The sequence below is a fragment of the Mixophyes fleayi genome, chromosome 12, assembly GCF_038048845.1.
Source record: "Mixophyes fleayi isolate aMixFle1 chromosome 12, aMixFle1.hap1, whole genome shotgun sequence".
NCBI classification, from domain to species: Eukaryota; Metazoa; Chordata; class Amphibia; order Anura; family Limnodynastidae; genus Mixophyes; species Mixophyes fleayi.
The window spans coordinates 61,520,367-61,544,130 of record NC_134413.1 but is presented as its reverse complement, the minus strand read 5'-3'; the positions used below and the strand labels follow the sequence as shown (position 1 = coordinate 61,544,130).

Sequence of the window (23,764 nt, the reverse complement as noted above, 5' to 3'; positions counted from 1 at the left end):
AAATGGTTGCACTTCAGTTTTTCAAACAGTCGTGAATGTCAGCAGGAATGCCATCAGAGTTTCGGGATTCTCAAGTAGGTGTAAGTACTGTCGTTTTTTACTAAGCCATGATTATGAGTACCACCGCCTTCAGCACCATCTGAGTTATGGCCCTGTTACTTAATCTATGCTATTTACAATTAAAAGCATTCTCTTATTCATGTAAAAATAGTTATATTTTAAGATGTATTAATAAAAAAAACCTGCAGAATCTATACAAGCATGAGCTTGTATAGATGAAATTAACTTACCAATTCTGCAATTCCTCAAGTAAACGTTGAACATCAAACAGTCCAGTCCAGTTCCTATTTGTAAACAAACTATTACCCTGTGAAGTTGCGAGTCACTCACCTCGGCAAATCTCAAGGACAAGTGACCTTCTCATGTGTCTATGTGGATAGATGCATCATGCACAGAGAGCAATAAGTGCATCGGCCGTAGCATGTTGTGCCAATTTAACCAAATAACATGTTAAGGCGCTAGGTTTGAACATTTATTACTTGGAAATTGGCAAATTAGCAAATGGATAAATATAGAAAAAAAAAAAAGTCGGAGCACAAAAAAAAATTTGCAATATTTTGCCAGTTGGAAGCCAGGGAAAATTCCCCCCTCCCCCTAGCGCCTCCACCCCCCTCCTCTGGTAGGGTCTGCTTACACCTAGATTCAAACAGAAATGCATATTGAGATCCACACAGAAATAAATACAAGTGGAATTATGATCAAGCTCCATGCAAGTTGCGTTCAGATATGAATCAGGCCCGTAATATCTATAAAACTCCTTTGTTGTGCAGAATGTAATAAAGTGCTTAAAACAAAACTATTAATTACTAGTGTATTTTGTTTTTTGTTTGTCCGTCATTTCTTTTACTTTTATTGCAGATCTCAGTCATATGAAGCTTATTGGAACTTTTCTCCGCTTATCTGGTGCCTTCTTCATAAGACGCACATTCCATGGGAACAGACTTTATTGGGCAGTGTTTGCTGAGTATGTCAAGACTATGTTACGGGTCAGTACAGAATATTATTTATAAGAGTGAATCATATTTATGTTAGTACATTTAGCATTGATGCGGTATACTCATTGTTACATGCAACTTTGTTGGGCAATAACTTATATGAAATCACAGGTTTTCAAAGGAGTTTAATGTAAAAATACAAAAGCAAGTCTATTTTTTTTTTTTTTTACTTTTATTTTTCAAATCGTATCATAAGCATATTATTAAAAGATAAAAATTACAATCCAGTGACATAGTACAAGATCGGAAACATGACAGGTAAACATATTAGAGTAACAATTTTACATACTGTATATCATGGGTTACAAAATGGACAAGTAGGTGTATAACTGGGATGGAAAGTAGTCAAACTGAAGACGGGTTTTGAATTTTATGTGAAGGGGCTTGGATTGGGGATTGGGAGAGAGGGAAATGGGGAGGGGAGGAATAGTGTCTTGATCAAGCATTACCAGGGATCAGAGAGTGGTGAGTGTGGAACCAAGGTGGCATTTGGGAATAGTATTGTTTAGAAGGGCAGTAATGTACTCCATGGAGGAGATGTACTATATGTAATTGAGAGGTTAAACCCTTGAGGGTGGTTGGCAGGTTGTTTACAAGCTCAAGCAATGAGCAATTTAGAGGTCTGGCATATGTGTGAAAGTAAGCTGTGGGTGTGTTTGCTAAGATCAGGAATTGGTTGGTTGTGTAGGAGTGTTAGGGTATCCCTAGTGACCCGTAGGGACTCGCACTCTAGTGATGAGCGACTTCCAGGGTGAGGTCCCAGAAGTCATGGATTATTGGACAATCCCACCAAATGTGGTGGAAAATACCTTTAACTTCACAAAATCTCCAGCATTGGTCACTCACCAGAGGATACATGAGATGGAGTCTGTCTGGAACCATATACCATCGAGCATAAATCTTAAAACAATTCTATTATGTAAGAGTGTTAATGGACACCTCGGCCGTTCGGGTACGAATGACGGACCATTCCTTTCCGGGATGATCCCGAGGTCACGTTCCCTTGCCTGCTTGTTGGGTGCTGGGGTTTGGTCAGAAGAAGCTATGATGGAACGGTACATGCGTGAGTTATTTCGTCTGCGATCTACTAAGTAAATGCAATGTCGTTCAAACAGGGAAAGACCACAGAGTTTTTTGGACCAAGATTGGGATTGGATGAATCATCAAATTTGAAGCTAATGAAAATGTGTTGAAAGGGGAGGGTGACATTTGACGCGTATATCTTTACAGGACGCAGGGGCTGAGTCCCCCAAAATGTCAACTTTGTGTGATTTCCACTAGCGGGAAACTGTGTCTGAGTGACCTGGGAGGAACAACAGTTGGTTCCATGGTGGTGTCTGAGGGGAAGGGTAAGGCGCTAAGTCGTGGCGGCGGTTAGCCAAATCCCATGAGTATATAGAGGGGCAGGTGTAGATCGAGGAAGGCCTATGGATCTTAGAGATCCATGGCAGATGGTGTAAGGGCATGTCCGAGGTTAGGGCAATTTCTATGTCCACCCATTTCTTGTGTGCCGGGTTGATGTGCCATCAGATGACATAGCTGAGCTAGGTGGCTAAATAGTAGTTATGTATTAGTGGGAGACCGAGATCACCAGATTCCTTGGTCTGAGAGAGTGGAGTTTTACTTAGTCTAAGTTTCCCTTCCCATATGAAGCGATTACATGAGGATTGAAGGGATGCAATTACATAATATGGCATCGGTATTGAGAGTTTTTGAAATAAATATGAGGCATAGCAGTACATTAATTTTTATAGCCTGGATTCTCCCAACCCAGAAGATATACATTGGGTGCCATTTGGAAAGGTCGTGTTTAATGTGGGTAGTAGAGGCAAATAGCAGTAATTCTACTTTTAAACAATGTCACAAGTTATTTAAGAAAGTATAATGTTTAAAAGAAAATAACCTAGCAAAACATCTGCTGAAAAATGTTTTATAATTTCCCTCTATGGTAAGACTAATGTTATATCATACCATATACACAAGTAAGGAAGATATGAAAGATACAATAGTATATTCTATTGGAAAAACACATATAGATAGGTGAGTAACCAACCGCTTAGGTAGATCCTGTCACGGGCCACGGGTATCTGTGGGATTCTAGAGCCTGTTTGATTCAGCGCCACCTACAGGGAGGCACGTAGTCTAACAGGACAGAAGGTTTTCACCAGTGACCCCATCTTTGCGGCTTCTGACCCGCAGGTCGCGGCCCTCCATATAGATACTTAGCAAGGCCCAGTGGTGAGTGCAGAGAGGAAGGTCTGTGGGAGGTGTACACGGAGGTCCGGGTAGCAGCAAGCAGGAGACTGGATCAGGTGGGTACATAATCGGCAGCAGGTAGACAGCAGAGTCCAGGTAGCGACAGCAGGAAACTGGATCAGTGGGTGTGATGTTCTACGACAGCTAAACACCAGGGTCCAGGTAGCTGCAGCAGGAAACTGGATCACAAAGTGTGATGTTCTGTGACAGGTATACACCAGGGTCCTGGTAGCTGCAGCAAGAGACTGGATCAGAAGGTGCAATGAACTGCATCAGGAATACACCAGGGTCCAGGAAGCTACTATGATAGCAGAGCAGGATGTACTGGTAATATGGCTTTATAACTCTGAGAGTCAAAAATGGGAACACAGCTTGCAGAAGAAATATAGATAAGCTGGATCTCAGAAGCTGAAGACGCAGAGATGTCTGGCTTAGTCAGGAGTCAGGAGGCACAAGGTGCAGGATAAACTACGATAAGCATGTCTCAAGTTCTTGCTAGGAGGTACGAGGCTCTGGTGTGATCCATGAGAGACAGAATAGAGGAGGGTCAAACAAGCCAACAGGTCAAAACCAGAAGAGCCACAAAGGTACCAGGTAATGAGCTGGAGAGTAGTCAAGAACGAAGCCAGAACCTGGGTCAGGAGATAAGCAGCGAAGCTGTGGTCAATACCAGGAAATCAGACACAGGATACTCAAAAGAGTCTGCAATAGCAGGTAAGACAACAATGAACTGCTGCAGATTACTGGGAGAGGCAGACTTATAAAGGCAGCAAACAGGTGTGGGTGCTGATTGGGGAATGAGGTAACTGCTGCTAGTGAGGTGCTGTGTGTAATTGTGAGACAGCAGCACCTCTGGTGGTAGAGTGATACTGCAGGCAAGACACACACAAAAGTTCAAGCATAGTTCTTAACAGACAGGAGCTGCAGGAGGCAAGCAGTATCTCAATGGATGATGCTGCTCTGCAGCTGGAGGCAGATCATGGCAGATCCCTTATTCCCAATCTCTGTATGATGCAGCTTCACTAATGACGGTCATACAATCCTCACAAGCGATGTATGGAGTCCTGATGGAGTCAGCTGCAGTCCTGTATATCCACATAGCAGAATCCGCTAGGAGCTAGTAACTCCAACACCAGAATCCTACCTCAGCTCTCAACAGAGCAACCTCAGCTCTCTCTTGTTCTATCTTTTAAATTAATCCAATTTCCCATGATTTAGGACTCCCATTTTGTGGGAGCCAGTAAACTGTCAATCCAAGAACTGGGCACTAGTCACCAAAGGGCTGTTTTATCCTCTATATTGCATGTTCTCTCCTCTAACCATTGCTGTATAGACACATGGGCACCTGCTAATATACCTTGCAGGTCAATAGGCAGTTCATCACTTTCATGATGGGGTTCTACTTCCTCAATTTACATCTACTCCCAGATTTAACCTCTTGCATGCTTTATTTGCATGTTTTAACAAAATGGAAGCTGCATTTTGAGAGAGAAAGGAGGAATCCTGGGGAGATACACTGCCATATTTGGACTTCCTGTTTAGGCAGGGCTGGCACCACCATCAGGCAGATTTCTAAACCTGCCTAAGGCGCTGGGCTCTGGGAAGGCGGCACTGTGTCCGAGGAAGCACATTATTAATGTCTCAGAATGAGACATTATTATTTAATGTAATGTGGGCGGTACAATCTGTACTGACGCAACACCCATTTGCTACTTTCCCACCCCCCAGCAATATATAAATGCAGTGGTGTTACAGTGCAGTGCCACATTTTCTTATCTATCCAGCGTCTGACTCCCGGCAGTGTCGTGACATCAAGAAAACTGGGGTGAGAGGGGGCTGGTGTAAACTGTAATTTTGGTTGCAATCTATGTGGAGGGAGTGGGTGGATGGGTAAGGCAACACTTCATCATCATCATCATCAACATTTATTTATATAACACCATCAACTTCCGTTGCACTTTACTATTATGCTGTATTGTAAATAAAGTCATATTGTTCAATATCCAAAGATGTGAAAATGTATATGCAATACAATGCATCTAACCAGCATAGGATAAAACACCCACCATCTCTTGCATACATAACATGATGTAAGGCAGGATGAAAGACGCAGAGCCTTATCTGCATCTGGTATTAATATTACATAGAGCATGGGGATATTATTGTAAGTGGAATTAAGATAACATACTAATTGATTACTAGCTTCTGCAGAGAATATCAATACATATCAAACTAAATGTAAAGATTAATAAGACCATCTTACTATGTGGAGCAATTGTCCAGAGGACTTGTCACTTTTAGTTTTAATTTGTCTATCCCTAAAAGATTTCTTTGGAAACTTGTAGAACAATAATGTTCCTTTCCAATGTGGGATGAAACTAAATGTTTTTTGATGGGATGTTCCCTCAAGCAAATTTTAAGAGAGCAAGTGGTACAGCCAACATAAAAAGACTTTATTCACATTCAAAAAGAAATATAACATTGCACCTATGGCAAGTTATGAAATGTTCAATTGTAAATGTCTTTCCTTTATCTGTAAACTATGTTTATTTACCAACATCTTTCTTACAAGTCCAACAGGTGACACAGGTTCCACATCTGTGGAAACCCTTAGTCAAAATTCTACCTGTTCGATCTAAATCTGATAAAACACTTTTACCCAAATTATTCTTAAGAATTTGTGGTTTCATATAGATAAATTTGGGTATCTCTGGATTGGACTCCGATAAGACAGGATAATTGCATAATATAGTGATTGTTTTTTAAAAATAACTCTATACCTTTATAGCGGGAATTGAATTTAGTAAAGCACCTATTCAATTCCACTGTTTCTCATTGTATTGTTCTTATTAATTTTTTGTCTTTGGGGTTTAGAAGAATTGGTCTGTGATCAGTACTTGTTTCCAAGCTGTTCTCAACAAATTCTCTGAATAACTTTTATGTAAAAAATGGGTTCTCATCTCATCTAATTGTGTCTTCTCACTGTCCACTTAAGTTGTCCAAAAGGAATAGTGGAAAGAAATTTTGAGTGATGCCCAGTTTGCTTCAATCATTCAAGTCCAATATAAAGTCTGTTGTCTTGTTGTTCCTGTATGTTTTTGTACATAAAATGTCACATAGACACATATATTAAGATCTAGGAAGTTGATAGTATTATCGCTTATTTTAAATGAAAGCTTTATATTCACCAAATTATCATTTAAATGTGTACAAAATTCATTAAGACTTTGTCTACTGCCACTCTACAGAAAAAGCACACTGCCTGTATAGCAATGCCAGGACACTAGGCTTACCCCAAATGGATGGCCTTGCCATACACGTTTATTCTGCCACCATGCCATAATAGCTGGCAAAGCTTGGGGCAAACCAAGTGTCCATTGCAGTCCCAATCTGTTGTAGGTAATCAAATTAAAAATAATAGTTCTTAAGAATGTTAGGAACCACTCCAGCCAGTACAGCAAAACCCGGAGTCTGCTCGGAAGTCTGGTGTTCACTGGAGCCCCTAGTGTTGGGGACAGACTTGGCTGCAGACAAACAGAGGGTCGTGAGATGTGTACTGGCCAAGGAGAACCCAGGTAGAGAATGCTATGGCAGACAGCAGACAACGTATCCAAGGAACGAACCAAGGTCAGGGGTCACAGGCACAGGTTCTGAGTCCAGAGACAGGCATAAGATCGGGGTCACAAGCAGAGGTTCAAAATCCAGTTTCAAGCAATAGGTCGGGGTCAGAAGCAGAGGTTCAAGGTCCAGAAACAGGCAAAGGTCATACACAGTAGTTCAATCCAAAAGGCTTACACCAAATAGCACAGGAGCAGGTTAGCAGACAGGGAACTGGAAGCTATAACCGGCAGTGAAGCTCTGACCTCACTGCCTTAAATAGTACTAAGAGCCAATCAGGACAGAGGAGAACAGGGCTGACAATCAGCCTCAGGAGGCTGATAATTAATCACTAGCTAGAACTGGCATAGGTAATAACATAACCAGGAAGCATGTATAAAAATATAAATGAACCAGTTTAAATAATATGAGAGCTCCCCCTGGAGTTGGAGGATGTCACTACACCCTCCTGCATCTATGCAACAAGGATAATCCCAAAGAATAAAACCAGAGCATAGAAATAGAGCACGCGCCCGGCTGCTAGATCACGCCAGGATGTGGCGTACCGCCACGGCTCGTGACAAAGAATAGCTTATATGCATTCCAGAAAAAACAGTCACAGAAAATCCTCTACATTTTCTCATTGCAAAAAATGTCCAACAGCGTCAATGCCATCATGATAAATGATAGCCGTATAAAATGTAATTTCTTAAAAATAGCCTTAGTGTCTCTTTTGTAGGATTTTGTCTTGACCACGATAGGTTGTAAATGATGGTCAATGTATCTGGACAAATTCACTGTAAGAGAAATTTTGCCCACCAAAATGGGTCTGCCCGATGGATTAAAAACATCTTTATGCATCATGCGCAATATGTTAATGGTGAGTGTAACTGGATTAGTAGCAATAATATATTATTTTTCTTCATCACTAATGATGCCTTTATTATTTATCTATAAAATCAGTTATTTACTTATTTATAATACCTATTGAATCTCCTTTTATTTTCACATAGAACAGCCATCAGTTATTTGCTTATAAATCTCTGCTTCATAATTAGTCCTAGTCATGGCAACCACACTTCCACCCTTGTCAGTGGGCTTAATTACTATGGATTTATTAGGCTGAAATTCTTTTAATGCTAGTTTTTCATGTTTAGTCATATTGTGTTTATTATTGGATCTGACTGGAAAGGCCTCTATGTTATCCAAGACCATACTTTAAAAAGTATTGATGAAACAACTTTTAAAGTACAGTGGATAGAAAGTATTCACCTCCTTACATAGATCTTTTTCCTCTCTTCTTCACCCAGTAAAACCTTTATTCCTCCTCTCACCACTGTAACTGAAACACTTACTTGTCAGTTCTAGCTGCCGAGGACTCTGGGATATGTAGTCCCAGCTGGACCTGGCTTCTATATTTATTTTTCTCTCCTCTTGGTGTCAGATGTTACACCTCTTTTTGTAATATGTGAGGAAAATCGATCTTTTCAGGAGAAATCATTTGAGAAGGAAAGAATGTATCAAGCTGAGAGTTTTCCGGCAGGTTTGAAAAACCAATCAGATTTTAGCAATCATTTATTTAGTACATTCTACAAAACAGCTATAATCTGATTGGTTGCTATATGCAACATTTCCACTTTTCAAACCCGCTGGAAAACTCTCAGCTTGATACATTAACCCCTTGGTCTATACTGGATGGAATATGAGCGCAGAATGAATATTTAGCACAGGACAAAACTGATTAATTAAATATATTGACCTTATTGACAGGGCAAAATAGATTACTTCAAGCAAACACTTTTTAATTTCTTTTTCACTATAATTTTAAAATATTTTGCCACTAGTGATCAAATATATGTATGAGAAAGTGTTTTAAAACAAGACTTAATAAAGTGTAATGATTTTAGCTTAATATAAAATTATTAAATCAGAGTGACTCTTACTATAACATTCTGGTGCTTTATTTAAATAATTTTAGATCAAGTTGGCGACAGATCACTGCATGAGGGCCCAAAAACTGAAACACTGTAAATGTTCTATGAGATATCTGTTGGGAGTAGGATAATGAACATAATCTGACAGGGTGTACCATGATTATCTGAACACATTATTTACACTCCATAGGATATTGTTGCTTATAGAACCCCTTTTGTATATCATAAATTTTAAAAAAAATCTATAAAATGAGCATTAGATTCCTAGGATACAAGATTTGTCTTCGAGAAACACACAATATCAAAACCTATTTAGAAATTATATATGGTGAGTCAGTGGAGGAGCTACCATTGGTGCGGCAGGTGCAGTGCACCTGGGCCAATGGAGATAATAGGGCCTCATGCATGGCAAATGCACAGGGTCGGGGGCCCTGGTTTCCTCTTTCCCTCCTCCCTGCAACGGGGGCTACAGCTCGTTAGTTCCAACACTGTGGAGATTCTCATATTGATAGGTGTCTTACGGTGACCATTACAACCAGCGCAACCCCTCATTTCATAGCGGACAACCATATCCTGTCACAATAGTTAAAATGTGTTTGCAGTAATATGTTTCCTCTATATTATATTTTATATTAACCCTATATATTTACAGGACACACCTATATTGTTATAAAAATGAAGACGGTAAAAGTAACAGTGCTGTAGAGTATTAGTACTAGCATTGTGTTATAACTGGAGGCTTTCCTTTACAGAATGGATATGCACCGCTGGAGTTTTTTATTGAAGGTCAAAGAAGCCGGACAGGCAAAGCAATATGCCCTAGGTTTGGTAAGTATAGCTTGACTCATATCTTATGTTAACTGGAAGTTATTCATCCGTCAAAGACTAGTCTGTAGGTTCACTAACATCAATGTGAATGTAGATAAGTACCTAGTAAACAGTGAACAGTATCATAGTTTTGGAGACTTTTAGAGGGAAAATCAATTCCCCCTGATTGGAGCATTCGGAAAAGGCACTCAGGGTCGATGTATCATCAAAGGTTTTTCCTCAAACACCATAGACATGCTCAGGAAAATCCCACTGTGTTACATTCAAGCCCATAGTGAACGTGTGCTTATTTCACTTTTTCAAATGGGTAAAATTAAAGGTTTTTAAAAAACTTGGGGAATAATGTAGGCAGCTGTGCCTGGATAATTTGAAATGTGAGCGTTACACCTTATGTAAGTTTGGGGTGCTATTGCTCTACTATCTTTTTTCAGTTAAATCAAATATAAAAAACAAATATTCTTAAATTACAGGACATGTTTAGGAAGCTTGCAGCAGAATTGTAGAAGTGATGTGATTCATATTATGTTTACTGTGCTAACCTACATATTTGTATTGCATTGTCTTTGCTTGTTAGGTCTTTTGAATGTTGCTATGGAGCCATTCTTCAAAGGGGAAGTATTTGATACTTACCTTATTCCTATCAGTATCAGCTATGATAAATTATTGGAGGAAAGCTTCTATGTACAAGAGCTTCTTGGATCACCCAAAGCCAAAGAGACCACATCAGTAAGATGCATTTAAGGACTCCAAAAGCCTTTTCACAGCAAAATTGCAACACTTATTTCTATCTCACCCTCTTTCTTGCAGGGCTTGATAAGAGCCAGGAAACTACTCAGTGAGGATTTTGGAAATATCCACATATTTTTTGGAAAGCCAATATCACTGCGGTCACTGGCATCTGGAAGAATAAATCGTTCTCAATATAACCTAATTCCCAGGTATTATGTTATATGCAATTTAGAATCAGTACAGATACATATGATTCAGATTTTTCCTTGCATTAAAACAGCTAATAGGTGTTATGGACTTTTGACACACATCAATAGCATATGCAGTAGCAGCAGCTAATCCCAACATACTAAATAGGAGAATTGTAATAAATGTGATGTCAATGCTGAAAACAAATATGAAGGGAAGAAAGATACATTGTATATTATTTTATGTAATTGCTGAAAAGGTTTTACATAGTAACATAGTAACATAGTAACATAGTTGATGAGGTTGAAAAAAGACACCAGTCCATCAAGTTCAACCTATTTTGGATGTCCTGCGATCCTGCACTTATATTTGAAAATTAATCCAGAGTAGGCAACCGCCCATCTGTTTCAATTTTGAAAATCCCCCCAGACTCAATATTGCAATCCAATTTTTACCCTATATCCACTACTATCCTTTATTTTAAATTAACGGTCGTATCCCTGGATACACCTTTCCGCTAAAAATTTGTCTAACCCTTTCTTAAACATATCTATTGAATCTGCCATCACAACCTTCCCTGGCAATGAATTCCATATCTTGACTGCCCTTACTGTAAAGAACCCCTTCCTTTGCTGGTTGTGAAATTTCCTCTCCTCTAACCTTAGGGGATGACCACGTGTCCTGTGTATGGTCCTTGGGGTAAAAAGTTCCCATGAAAGCTCTCCGTATTGACCCCTAATGTATTTGTACATAGTAATCATATCTCCCCTTAGACGCCTCTTTTCTAAAGTAAACATACCTAAACTGGCTAACCTTTCCTCATAACTTAATGACTCCATACCCTTTATCAATTTTGTCGCCCTTCTCTGAACCCTTTCTAGTTCCAAATTATCTTTTTTATAGAGTGGTGCCCAGAACTGTACTGCATATTCAAGATGAGGTCTTACCAATGATTTATACAGTGGCAAAATTACACTGTCTTCCCTTGTATCTATGCCCCTTTTTATGCATGCCAATACTTTGTTTGCCCTTGCAGCTGCTGCTTGACATTGAGCACTATTGCTAAGTCTACTGTCTACGAGCACTCCCAAATCCTTTTCCATTATAGATTCTCCCAAATTAATTCCATTTAATTTATAGATTGCGTTCTTGTTTTTGATCCCTGAATGCATAACCTTACATTTATCTGTGTTAAACCTCATATTCCATTTAGCCGCCCAATCCTCCAGTTTATTCAAGTCCCGCTGTAGAGAAGCTACATCTTGCTCTGATTTTATTACCTTACATAGTTTAGTGTCATCTGCAAAAATAGAAACTTTACTCTCTAAACCATCACCAAGGTCATTAATAAATATATTAAAAGGAGTGGTCCCAGCACGGAACCTTGAGGAACTCCACTTAAGACCTTTGACCAATTAGAAAATGTTCCATTTATCACAACTCTCTGTTCCCTATTCTCTAATCAGTTTTCGATCCAAGTACAAATTTTGATTTCTAGACCCAGTTCCCTTATTTTGTAAACCAACCTCTTGTGTGACACTGTATCAAAGGCCTTTGCAAAATCTAAGTAGACCACATCTACTGTCCTGCCCTGGTCTAAGTTCCCACTAACTTCCTCGTAGAAACTAATTAGATTAGTTTGACATGACCTATCCCTCACAAATCCATGTTGATTCCCACTAATAATTTTATTGCGTACCAAGTAATCCTGAATACTGTCCCTTAAAATACCTTCCAGTAGTTTCCCCACTATTGATGTCAGGCTTACAGGTCTATAATTCTCTGGTTGTGATCTCGTCCCCTTTTTAAACAACGGCACCACATCTGCTATTCGCCAATCCCTTGGTACGGAGCCTGATGAGATTGAATCTCTGAAAATTAAGAATAGCGGTCTAGCTATTTCCGAGTTTAATTCCATAAGGACCCTTGGGTGTATGCCATCTGGACCTGGAGCTTTATTTATCTTAATATTCTTCAGTCGCCTTTGGACTTCTTTCTCTGACAACCAAGTATTAATTAATGGCATGGTTTCATTTCCATTTTTATGTATTACTCCTGCCATTTGTTCCTCTCTGGTAAATACTGAAGAAAAGAACGTGTTTAATATCTCTGCTTTTTCCTTAGTATCATTTATCAATTCACCCATCTAACTTCTTAGGGGTCCTATATTATCTTTTTTAATCCTTTTGCCATTTATATACTTAAAAAACTTTTTGGGGTTTGTCTTACTTTCTTTTGCAACGTGCCTTTCATTTTCTAATTTAGCCAATCTAATTTCCTTTTTGCATGTTTTATTACATTCCTTGTACCTATGGAAGGACTCCTCTGACCCTTCAGACTTAAACAATTTAAATGCACGCTTCTTTCTTTGCATTTCTTCCCTTACCTTTTTATTTAGCCACATTGGTTTAGACTTAATTCTTTTACATTTATTTCCCATAGGAATGAACTTATACGTGTATGTTTCTAACAACATTTTAAAGACAGCCCACATTTCTTCCGTATTTTTACCTTCAAAGGCTTTGTCCCAGTCTATGCTCTTTATAGACTCCTTTAGTATATTAAAATTTGCCTTTTTAAAGTTTAAAGTCCTAGTTGATCCCTTATACTGTTGTTTCTGGAAACTAATTTCAAATGAGACCATATTATGATCACTGTTTCCCAAGTGCTCCTTTACTTGAATATTTGATATTACGTCTACATTGTTTGTTATTACTAGGTCCAGTATAGTCCGATTCCTAGTTGGTTCCTCAACTAATTGGGACATGTAATGGTCTTTTAGTGTGCTCAGAAACCTATTTCCCCTAGCTGTACCGCAGGTCTCAGTACTCCAATCAATGTCCGGATAATTAAAATCCCCCATAATTAAAATTTGACCTAGTTGTGTAGCCTTTTTAATTTGCTGTAGAAGTTGGGCTTCCTCAATCGTACTAATATCTGGCGGTTTATAGCATATCCCTATCAGAAACTTCTCTGAACTTTTTCCTCCGCTGGATATTTCCACCCACAATGCCTCTATATTATCACCAATATTCTCGTATATAACTTCCTGAATACTTGGTTTTAATTCTGGCTTAATATAAAGACATACACCTCCTCCCCTTTTATTTACCCTATCCCTCCTGAAGAGAGAATAGCCTTCCAAGTTGACTGCCCAGTCATGTGTATCATCCCACCAGGTCTCAGTAATACCTATAATATCATACTGCTCATTCATTGCTACTAGTTCTAACTCCCCCATTTTACCTGTCAGGCTTCTTGCATTTGCAAGCATACACTTAAGTCTATTGCCTCCCTAAGGTATTTCTTTTTGCTTTAAAAAGAGCCGCTTCTTATCGGCTATGCTTCCCTTTCCCCCCTCTCCACCCCCTTTACTCTTGTTAAATTCCTCCTTACTACTCTCAATGTCTATCCCATAAATACTTGCTTGCCCCTCCCCCCCGGAGCCTAGTTTAAAATCTCCTTGGTAGGTGGTCTTTGGAAATATGGTGGTGAGAAACTGTAAAGCAGGTTTACAACATCTACACTCATTGGCCACCTTAATAGGTGCATCTGTCTGTTAATGCAAATATCTAATCAGAAAGTCACGTAGCAGCTACTCAATGCATAACATCATGCAGATGTCATCAAGAGGTTCAGTTGTTGATCTGACCAAACACCAGAATCAGGAAGAAATGTGATCTAAGTTACTTTGAGGGTGTAATGATTATCGGTGCCAGATGGGGTGGTGCTGGTCTCCTTTGATTTTCACATACAACCCCAAAAACATACTGATAGGTTAATTGACTGCTATCAAATTGATCCTAGCCTGTGTGTGTGTTAAGGAATTTAGACTGTAAGCTCCAATGGGGCAGGGACTGATGTGAGTGAGTTCTGCGTACAGTGCTGCGGAATTATTGGCACTATATAAATAGATGATGATGATGATACAACAGTCTCTAGAATTTAAAGAGCATGGTGCACAAAACAAAAAATATCCAGTGAGCTACAGTTCTGTGGGTGAAAATATCTTCTCAATGAGAGAAGTCAGGCCAGAATGGTCATAAAGGTTCAAACTGACATGAAGGCAACAGTAACTCAAATAACCATGCGTCACAACAACAATGCACCTCTGAACACACAGCAAATTGAATCTTGAAGCAAATGGGCTAAGAACAGAATACTTAGGTTACAGTGGACACAGGCTCACCAAAACTGGACTGTTGAAGATTGGAAAAATGTTGCTTTGGCTGATGAATCTCAATTTCTCCTGCAACATGCAGATGGTAGGGTCAGAATTTGGCATAAACATGAGTCTATGGATTCATTCTGTCTTGTATCAACGGTGCAGGCTGTTGGTGGTGGTATAATGATGTGGCAAATGTCTTGCCATACATTAGGCATCTTAATACCAATTAAGTATTGTTTAATTACAACAGAATATATGAGTATTGTTGCTGATCAGGTGACCATGTGTATCTACCCATCTTCTAATGGTTACTTCAGCATAAAGTGTCACAAAGTTCACATCATCTGAAGCTGGTTCTATTATTATGACAATGAGTTCAGTGTACTATAATGGTCTACACAGTCACCAGATCTCAATCCAACAGAGTACTTTTGGGATGTGGAATGGGAGATTGGCAGCATGAATGTGCAACTGACAAATCTGCAGCATCTGTATGATGCTATCATGTCAACATGGACCAATATCTCCAAGGATTGTTTCCAACACCTTGTTGAATCTATGCCTCAAAGAATTCACAATGTTCTGTTGCAAAGGGGGTCTTAGTATTAGAAAGGTTTGCCTAAAACAGTGGCCTCTGTGTGTTAGTGCTCCATCCAACCACACTTCACTTAGGGCTAGAGGAAACATTATCTTCTACTCCTCAAAGACTAGGAGAGTGGTTGTGAGTATACCAAGTAATTGTTAGCACTTTTGCCTTGCAGCTGTCTGGTCACCCTAGAGACAGTAGTATGTGTTAGCCTGGAAGACCAGGTACCCATCATCATCATCATCAACAACATTTATTTATAAAGCGCTAGTAAAATCTGTAGCGCTTTACAATTAGCAACAAACATTAATAAAACAATACTGGGTAATACAGACAGAGAGGTAAGAGGGCCCTGCTCACAAGCTTACAATCTATGGGACAATAGAAGTTTGATACCCAAGGGCACGTGCTACAAGATAATATACATTGGTCCAGCTAGACTGCAAAAGTAAAAAGTATTAAGTCACGCAGCAATGTTGGTCAGAGGGTTGTTGTCTTGTGTTAGTTGTGTAGAGGGTGGTAATTATGGTAACCTAGGGAGATTAGGATGGTGGTTGAGGAATATGATAAACTTGCCTGAAGAGGTGGGTTTTCAGAGAACTCTTCAAGGTTTGAAGAGTAGAGGAAAGTTTTATTGTACAAGGGAGGGAATTCCACAAAGTGGGTGCAGCCCGAAAAAAATCCTGTAATCAGGAATGAGAGGATGTGATGAGAGTGAAAGAGAGACGCAGATCTTGTGCAGAACTGAGGTGTCTAGTTGGGAGATATTTTGAGACAAGTGAGGAGATGTATGTCGGTGCAATTTTGTTGATGGCCTTGTAAGTTAGTAGAAGAATTGTATATTGTGTTTGTTGAAAAACAGGCAACCAATGTAGAAACTAACAAAGAGGCTCAGCAGAGGAAGAATGGCTTGCATGGAAAAAAAATCTAGCCACAGCGTGTAAAATAGATTGTAGGGGTTTGAGTCTGATTTTGGGAAAACCAATATGGAGGGAATTGCAATAGTGGATACGAGAGATGCTGAGTGCATGAATTAAGGATTTTGCAATGTGTTGTGTGAGATATGTCCATATTCTGGAAATGTTTTTTAGATGTATGTGACATGATATAGATATAGAGTCGCTGTGGGGAACAAAGGATAGTTGTAAGTCAAAGATTACACCTAGACAGTGAGCTTGCAGGGTGGGATTTATGGTGATGTTATCAACAGAAATAGAAATGTCAGATGGGAAGCTTCTGTTTTTGGGTGGGAATATTATTAATTCTGTTTTTTAAAAGATTGAGTTTGAGTTGGCGAGAGGACATCTAAGATGAAATGGTAGAGAGACAGTCAGTAACGTGAGACAACACAGATGGTGAAAGATCAGGAGAAATTAGATTGATTTGTGTATTATCCACATTGAGATGATACTGAAATCCAAAGGTGCTTATTAGTTTTCCAACAGAAGTGGTGTAGATAGAGAATAGCAGAGGACCTAGTACTGAGCCTTGTGGTACATCAACTGATAAAGGAAGCGGAGCAGAGATGAATCCAGAGAAATTATCTTTGAAAGAGCGATTAGAGAGGTAAGATGAAAATAGTGACCCTTAGCTGGCACTAATAAGATTAAGATGAGTATTTCACATCGGTAGTCAAGACCAAGGGATTGTAGCGTTTGTATGAGGAGAGAGTGGTCAACAGTGTCAAATGGAGCAGAGAGATCCAGGAGAATTAGAAGAGAGTAATGGCTTTTAGTTTTGGCTGTGATCAAATCATTGAGAACCTTGGTAATCACAGTCTCTGGAGTGTTGAGAGTGAAAGCCTGACTGAAATAAATCCAGTAGGTTGTTTGCTGTAAGAAAGTGTATGAGGCAAGTGTAGGCAATTCTCTCGAGAAACTTGGAGGGGCATGGGAGCTGAGAGATGGGGCGATAATTTCAAATAGAGTTAGGGTCAGAATTTAGGTTTTTCAGAATATTAGTAATCACTGCGTGCTTGAATAGTAATTGAAAGATACCAGTAGAGAGAGAGAGAAATTTCAGATTTTAGTTAGAGGTGGAATTAGCACAGGAGACAGGGACCTACCAACTTGTGAGGGTATGGGATCAAAAGGACAGGAGGTAGAGCAGGAAGATAAGAAAGAGTAGAGACTTCGGGGTAAATGTATCATACCCCGTTTTTTTCATCTCGCGGGAGATCGACGTCTTTGCAGCTAAAAATTAAAGGGGCGATGGCTTGTAAAGGCAAACTTTACCCCTTCATCTTCGTTTGTGGGATGAAATGAAGAGAGGGTGTCAAAGGGTGCTACAAAGGAATTAAGCTGATTGCTTTTCGGGGGAGATGATACCATTTCAAGTGTGATCTTATCAATTTTGCCCTTGATATAGAAAGCAAGATCCTGGGCACTGATGGTAGTCTGAGGGTTTGGGGTGGGAGGGTTTAGAAGATATTTAAATGTGGTAAAAATGCATTTGTGGTTAGAAATCTAAACATAGATGAGAGATTGGAAGTATATTTGTTTTGCAGTGTCCAGAGCATTTCGATAAGAGTGGTAGATAGCAGTATATGTTATGAAATCATTATCGGTACAAGATTTATGCCAGTGACGTTCTGCTTTACGAAAATGTTTTAGCAGATTTCATTTTACTGTGCCATGGTTGCCAACAAAGTTTAAAGCGGAATTTGAATAGTCGCTGGAGCCACTTGATCAAGGGCAGTTGCTAGGGTTTGGTGAAAATGAGGAATTGCGCTCAGGGGAGTTAATATTCCTGCGGGTATGAGGAGGCTTGGAAGAGATTGACAGCAGGGATGGTAATGAACTGGGGATGAGCAAGTAGCTAATAAGTTGATGATCCGAGAGGGGGAAGGGAGTGTTAAGGAAATCAGAAACTGAGCATAGTCTAGCAAAAACATGATCAAGACAGTGGCCATCCTGATAAGTAGCGGATTCAATCCACTGGAAGTGGTCAAGTGAGGAGGTTAGAAAGAGTAGTTTGGAAGCAGCATTGTTACGTGGAGTAGCAAAAAGGATATTAAAATCACCCATGATGATGGTGGGGATGTCAGAATATAAGAAGTGAGGGAGCCATGCAGAGAAGTGTTCAAAAAATCGTTGGTATGGACCAGGGGTGTGATAGATGACAGCAACACACATAGAGAATGGGTTAAAAATCCTAACAGTATGTACTTCGAAAGATGTGAACGTGAGTGATGGGGCATTTGGTAGAACTGTGAATGTGCACTGTGTGGACAGAAGTAGTCCAAACCCACCTCCCTGTCTGCCGCCAGGTCTGGAAGTGTGGGTCAAATGGAGACCACCATGTGAAAGGGCTCCAGGTGAGGCAGTCTCTGATTGCGTTAGCCATGTTTCTGTTATTGCCAGAAGGTTTAAGTTGTTTGAGAGGAAGAGGTCGTGTATGGAGGTAAGTTTTTTACAAATAGCGTGTGCATTCTAAAGAGCACATTTAAAGGACTTTGGAGAGAAGGGAGACAGGTGATGCATTTTAGGATTGCTAGATTTTAGTAGTGTTTAGATATATGTATGTGGGAGAAATGAGGGTCACCTGGATTAGGTGATATGTCACTAGCTAATAGAGGCAGGGAGGAAGAAAGATAGGAAAGATGACTGTAAGATTTGTGTCCTTTTATTTTCTGGTGACAGGGTGAGGCTGTTAAAATTATTTAATTTAGGAAATTAGAAATAGGAAAAGAGTTCATGCGATTTCACTAGAGGTGAGTGAAGTAATGAAGGGGCAATATGAACAGAGGTGTGTGTTGCAGTATGGGTGAAGGATAAAATAGTCCTAAAGATAATGCCATGAAAGGAGAGTAAGAAAAATAATTTGGCAAACATTGGGATTTATGAGTAAAATAGCAAAAATTGACGGAATAAAAATAATTTCCTTAATTGCAATGTCCTGTGCAATCAGAGAAGTAGTGTAGAGTGAGGCTGCAGTAGATGTAGCTTATTCCTGGATGTTTGGCTAGTATGGAGTAATGATGTGGAGAGCCAAGTGAGGGAGTGGGTGGAAGTGTTGATTGGAGAGTAATAAGGCACAGGTGATGTAGTAGTTGAATTCTTGCAGAGTCATGAGATAGGAAAGTGTTGCAAACTCAGTTTCATTTCTTCATACTTGTGATGGCAGACAACGTCTTGAGTAGAATTGAAAGGTACCCTTTGGAGGTTTGCAATCACTGAGGCAAAATAATTGGGTAAAAGCACAAACAGACTTTTTGTGATTTTAACACTCTACAGAACAAACGCCTACTACTGCCTACCTAAAAGAGCTATAGACAGCAATCCTTAGTAGCTCTGTCCCGGCTGCTGAATCATGATTTTCCTCTCCTCTACCAGTAAGGTAGGGACCAAGTCTAATGTCTTCCCATTTTGGGGAGGCTCACAAAGTCCATAGACCCTCCCATAGTCAGCAGTGCTGTCTGATCCACCTATCCACAACCAGCCTAATAGTAACCATAACCCCTAGGCCAAACTGTCCAGGCTTAATACCCCTTGGTTTGGAGAATTCCCCTCTTTTAACCCTCACCCAGTTCCCATAATGTCTTCAGCAGGGCTGTCCTCTCTCCTTCACATTATTTTTACCTGTTTATGAGGGGACTGTTACCAAGCTTGCCACAATTCCTCTGGTGATAGCAGGTATCCTGTGGTAAGCGGCTCCAGGCTGTCTAGCTGTACATAATTGAGCAATGAGTACCCACTTTATAACGCATAATCACATTAATCTCCTGGGCATCATGCAGACAATTTAACACTAAGTAGTCCGTATTTGTGACTTGCAGACTGACACTTTCAGCACAACAAGGCCTTGAGGTGCCTATGGTCAGCTGGCAGCTCTGGTGACCAAAAGTGACATTGGGTCCTATAGTGGGCCTGATAAAACCTCTAGCTGTGTCTAGGGAACCTACCTGGTGACATGTAAGTACAGTATAACAGTAAACCTAGAAACAGAAATGACAATAGGTAAATCTACATTCCCCATTGCAAAAAGTGAGAGAGGTGACAATAAGTGAGCTTAGCATTTATTGTCATTATACTATTGAATTTATCTTTCCAAGTGCATGCTCAGGCGCAAACTCACACACACCAACAGTGCCACCCCATACAAACACTAGTGTTAATTTAGTCAGCAAACCTACCAGTATGTTCACTACCGATGTGAAATACTCATCTTAATCTTATTAGTGCCAGCTAAGGGTCACTATTTTCGTGATCACATCAATCCACCTTCCATAGTCAAGACGCCCTTTCATGCTTGGGCAGCACGGTGGCTAAGTGGTTAGCACTTCTGCCTCACAGCGCTGGGGTCATGAGTTCAATTCCCAACCATGGCCTTATTTGTGTGGAGTTTGTATGTTCTCCCCGTGTTTGCGTGGGTTTCCTCCAGGTGCTCCGGTTTCCTCCCACACTCCAAAAACATACTAGTAGGTTAATTGGCTGCTATCAAAATTGACTCTAGTCTCTCTGTCTGTCTGTGTGTGTATATTAGGGAATTTACACTGTAAGCTCCAATGGGGCAGGGACTGATGTGAATAAGTTTTCTGTACAGCGCTGCGGGATCAGTGGCGCTATATAAATAAATGGCGGTGATGATGCTTGCACTTACAAGCTATCTAATGCTTTCATTCAACTAAGTGATGATATAACGGAAAAAAAACACCATGATTTCAGCTGTCCACAACCAACTGTGCTTACACTTACTAAATTACCATGCTTTAGGTCAGGGGTGTCCAACCTTTTAGCTTCCCTGGGCCACATTGGAAGACGATGAGTTGGTTTGGGCTGCACATAAGATACACTAACAATAACGATAGCTGAGCATCCAAAAAACCATAGAAAACATAGTTAACATATATATATATATATGAGAAAAAAAGTGATATATATATATATATATATATATATATATATATATATAATCACTTTTTTTTTCAAATCCCCCTATACTTACCTTTCAATTGCCCTGTTCAAAAAATCCTTTCTAGTTATTATACTATAATCACTTTTTGTATTGTTTCAATGCAATATCAATAAAGTGCATTTAAGCCAGGCATTGTATATCAGGGTGCCCTTACCAGGCCTGCGGTACCTGACATATACATCACTGTGACCCCAAATTGTGACCTGTTTTGCTAATTACACCACTATGTTAGTTAAGGGATAACAACTTATATTGGGCCAAAGAGAATAATATATAATGCCCCATTAGTATTACAAGTAGAAGTATGTAGCAGGGAGATAAGGTCCATGATGCTCCAGGACCAGGTGACTTTTATTCACTAGTCAGCGTCCCTTGAAATAATAAAAAAAATCCCCCTTAACTTACCTTTTAATCGGCTTTTTCTCCGATCCTCTTCTCTTCTTTTCTCCAATTCTGTGCTGCTGATTGTTCTTCTCGCGCGGGTGACTCCTCTGTGCTGCGCTCCGCAATGGATGTTGGGTGTGATGACATCACGCCCGACATTCACTGCGAGCGCTGCACGGAGGAGGAGACAAGGGAGGGAGCCGGAGTACCAGATAACGTGACCGCGTGACCGCAAGGTAAGTATTTTCTTTTCTTTTTTTTGCAGGATTTTTTTTTTCCATTAACAGCGCTGCCCCCTTGCCACAACCAAAACTCCTTCTGGGCCACATTTACAGGCATGCTGGACAACCCTGCTTTAGGTCCTTATATAATATGCTTCAACAATGTCTTGTTACTGGCTTAGCTCCTCCAACACATATAGAAAGGAGAAAAACAACCCAACGTAAAGCATTACGCTTTTGTTTTTAAAGTTTTATTTTATAAAAATTACATAAAAAAGATTTATCAATATCAAATAAAAACAATGTGTTTCCTCACAGAATGTGAAAATCATCCCTACCAGATATTTTGAATGGGTCAGTAAACATAAAACGATCAGAGTCCTTAATTGTCCAGGTCCCAGGTTATCTTGGACTGCTGAAGATATAATCCTCTTACATTTATCTGGATGGTTGTTTATTGCTCCTCTAGGTCAATGTGTTTCAACAGTGTTTCATATATAGGGGCATATTCAATTAGATGCAATGTTCCTCCGAACATGCACATTTGCAGGTACTACTACATCGTGGATTTCTCCTCGCACCTCTATGTTAGGGGGGGACGAAGTCTGCAAAATCACATCACAATGGAGTGCCTTTGCGCTAATTTAATATGCCCCACATTGTGGGATTGTATTGTTGGACGTTCACACCTTTGAAATGACCACATTTGCAGCAAAACTTGATGTGTGTGAATTTTGCCAGAACTTTGCTCATCTCTAGATGTGGTGTACACATATCTGTTATTCTAAAATTATTGTCAACGTTTCTGTCGCTTTTAGACATCTTCCTCACAGATCTTCTGAGGATATGCAACAGTTTACCTCTGATATGGCATATAAAGTAGAGCTTCACCAAATAGCCAACACGGTGCTCAGCCCTGGAGTCTTGATAGCCACCATTTTGCTACAAAACTTACCAGCATTGAACTACAACGCGTTAGTTGAGAAGACACTATGGCTCAAGGATTTAACAGAGGCCTTTGGAGGATGTGTAGACTGGCCTGGTATGTAAGTGTAATCTTTACAAATAACTAGTGCATTTGTAATGTTTTAGTAGGCACACTGCAAATCCAATATCCTCATACATTTAAAAACACATAGATTAAAAACACATTTTGTTATGATATGTATTTATTGATATAAAATAAGTAAATATAAATGTTACAGAACAAAGCCCTAAATGAGAATGTCTTCTGAAATTATAAGAATAGACCAGGCCTTGCCAACCTGTGGCTCTCCAGGTGTTGTAAAGCTATAAGCCCCAGCATGCTTTGCCAGCTCATAGCCAGCCGATAGTTAGCAGGTACGCTGGGACTTGTAGTTTCACAACAACTGCAACACCAGAAAGTGTAGCTTGTCCCCGGTTGATGAGACTGGGACACATCTCTAGATACACCTCTCAGGAGGACATATCTTTTGTGAGGCCTGGTGTAAAGACATGTGATCATGACACAAACAACTCTATCTAGACTGGCTGTTGCATATTGACCCCTCCAGCTGGTAGTACTTCATACGTTAATCATTTGCACAAGATTTAAAGATTCCCATTTGATCTACAAAGCGGTTAACCACACGTGGGAGTCTTTGTTTAATTAGATTTTATATGTAAGATGCAATTTTGTGCACTAACATTGTTAAGACACTATAACAGTATAGGACGGGGGGGTGCAATTTTTTTTTTTAATGGACCACAATAAAACTAAAGTTGCTTAAACATGTTAAACAAGTAGAATTTTCTGCAGAAAAAAATGGATCCTCTTTACAGTTATGTCATACCTCAGTTATGCCATAGCTCTCAATACATAGAAACTTTGTTAAAAGTTCCCCGTGTAGTAGTAGGACTTCAGAAAAGGAATGGCCATC

At 39.8% G+C, this 23,764-nt stretch overlaps 1 protein-coding gene across 1 annotated transcript in view; it reads left to right on the top strand.

The window, feature by feature from the left end:
• Nucleotides 1-23,764, top strand: part of LOC142109168 (dihydroxyacetone phosphate acyltransferase-like) — a 77,825-nt gene that overhangs the window by 16,154 nt on the left and 37,907 nt on the right. The window contains exons 5-9 of the mRNA XM_075193246.1: nucleotides 919-1,046; nucleotides 9,595-9,670; nucleotides 10,245-10,396; nucleotides 10,478-10,608; nucleotides 22,682-22,905. Coding sequence (XP_075049347.1) covers nucleotides 919-1,046; nucleotides 9,595-9,670; nucleotides 10,245-10,396; nucleotides 10,478-10,608; nucleotides 22,682-22,905 — 711 coding nt within the window. The remainder of the gene's footprint in view (nucleotides 1-918; nucleotides 1,047-9,594; nucleotides 9,671-10,244; nucleotides 10,397-10,477; nucleotides 10,609-22,681; nucleotides 22,906-23,764) is intronic.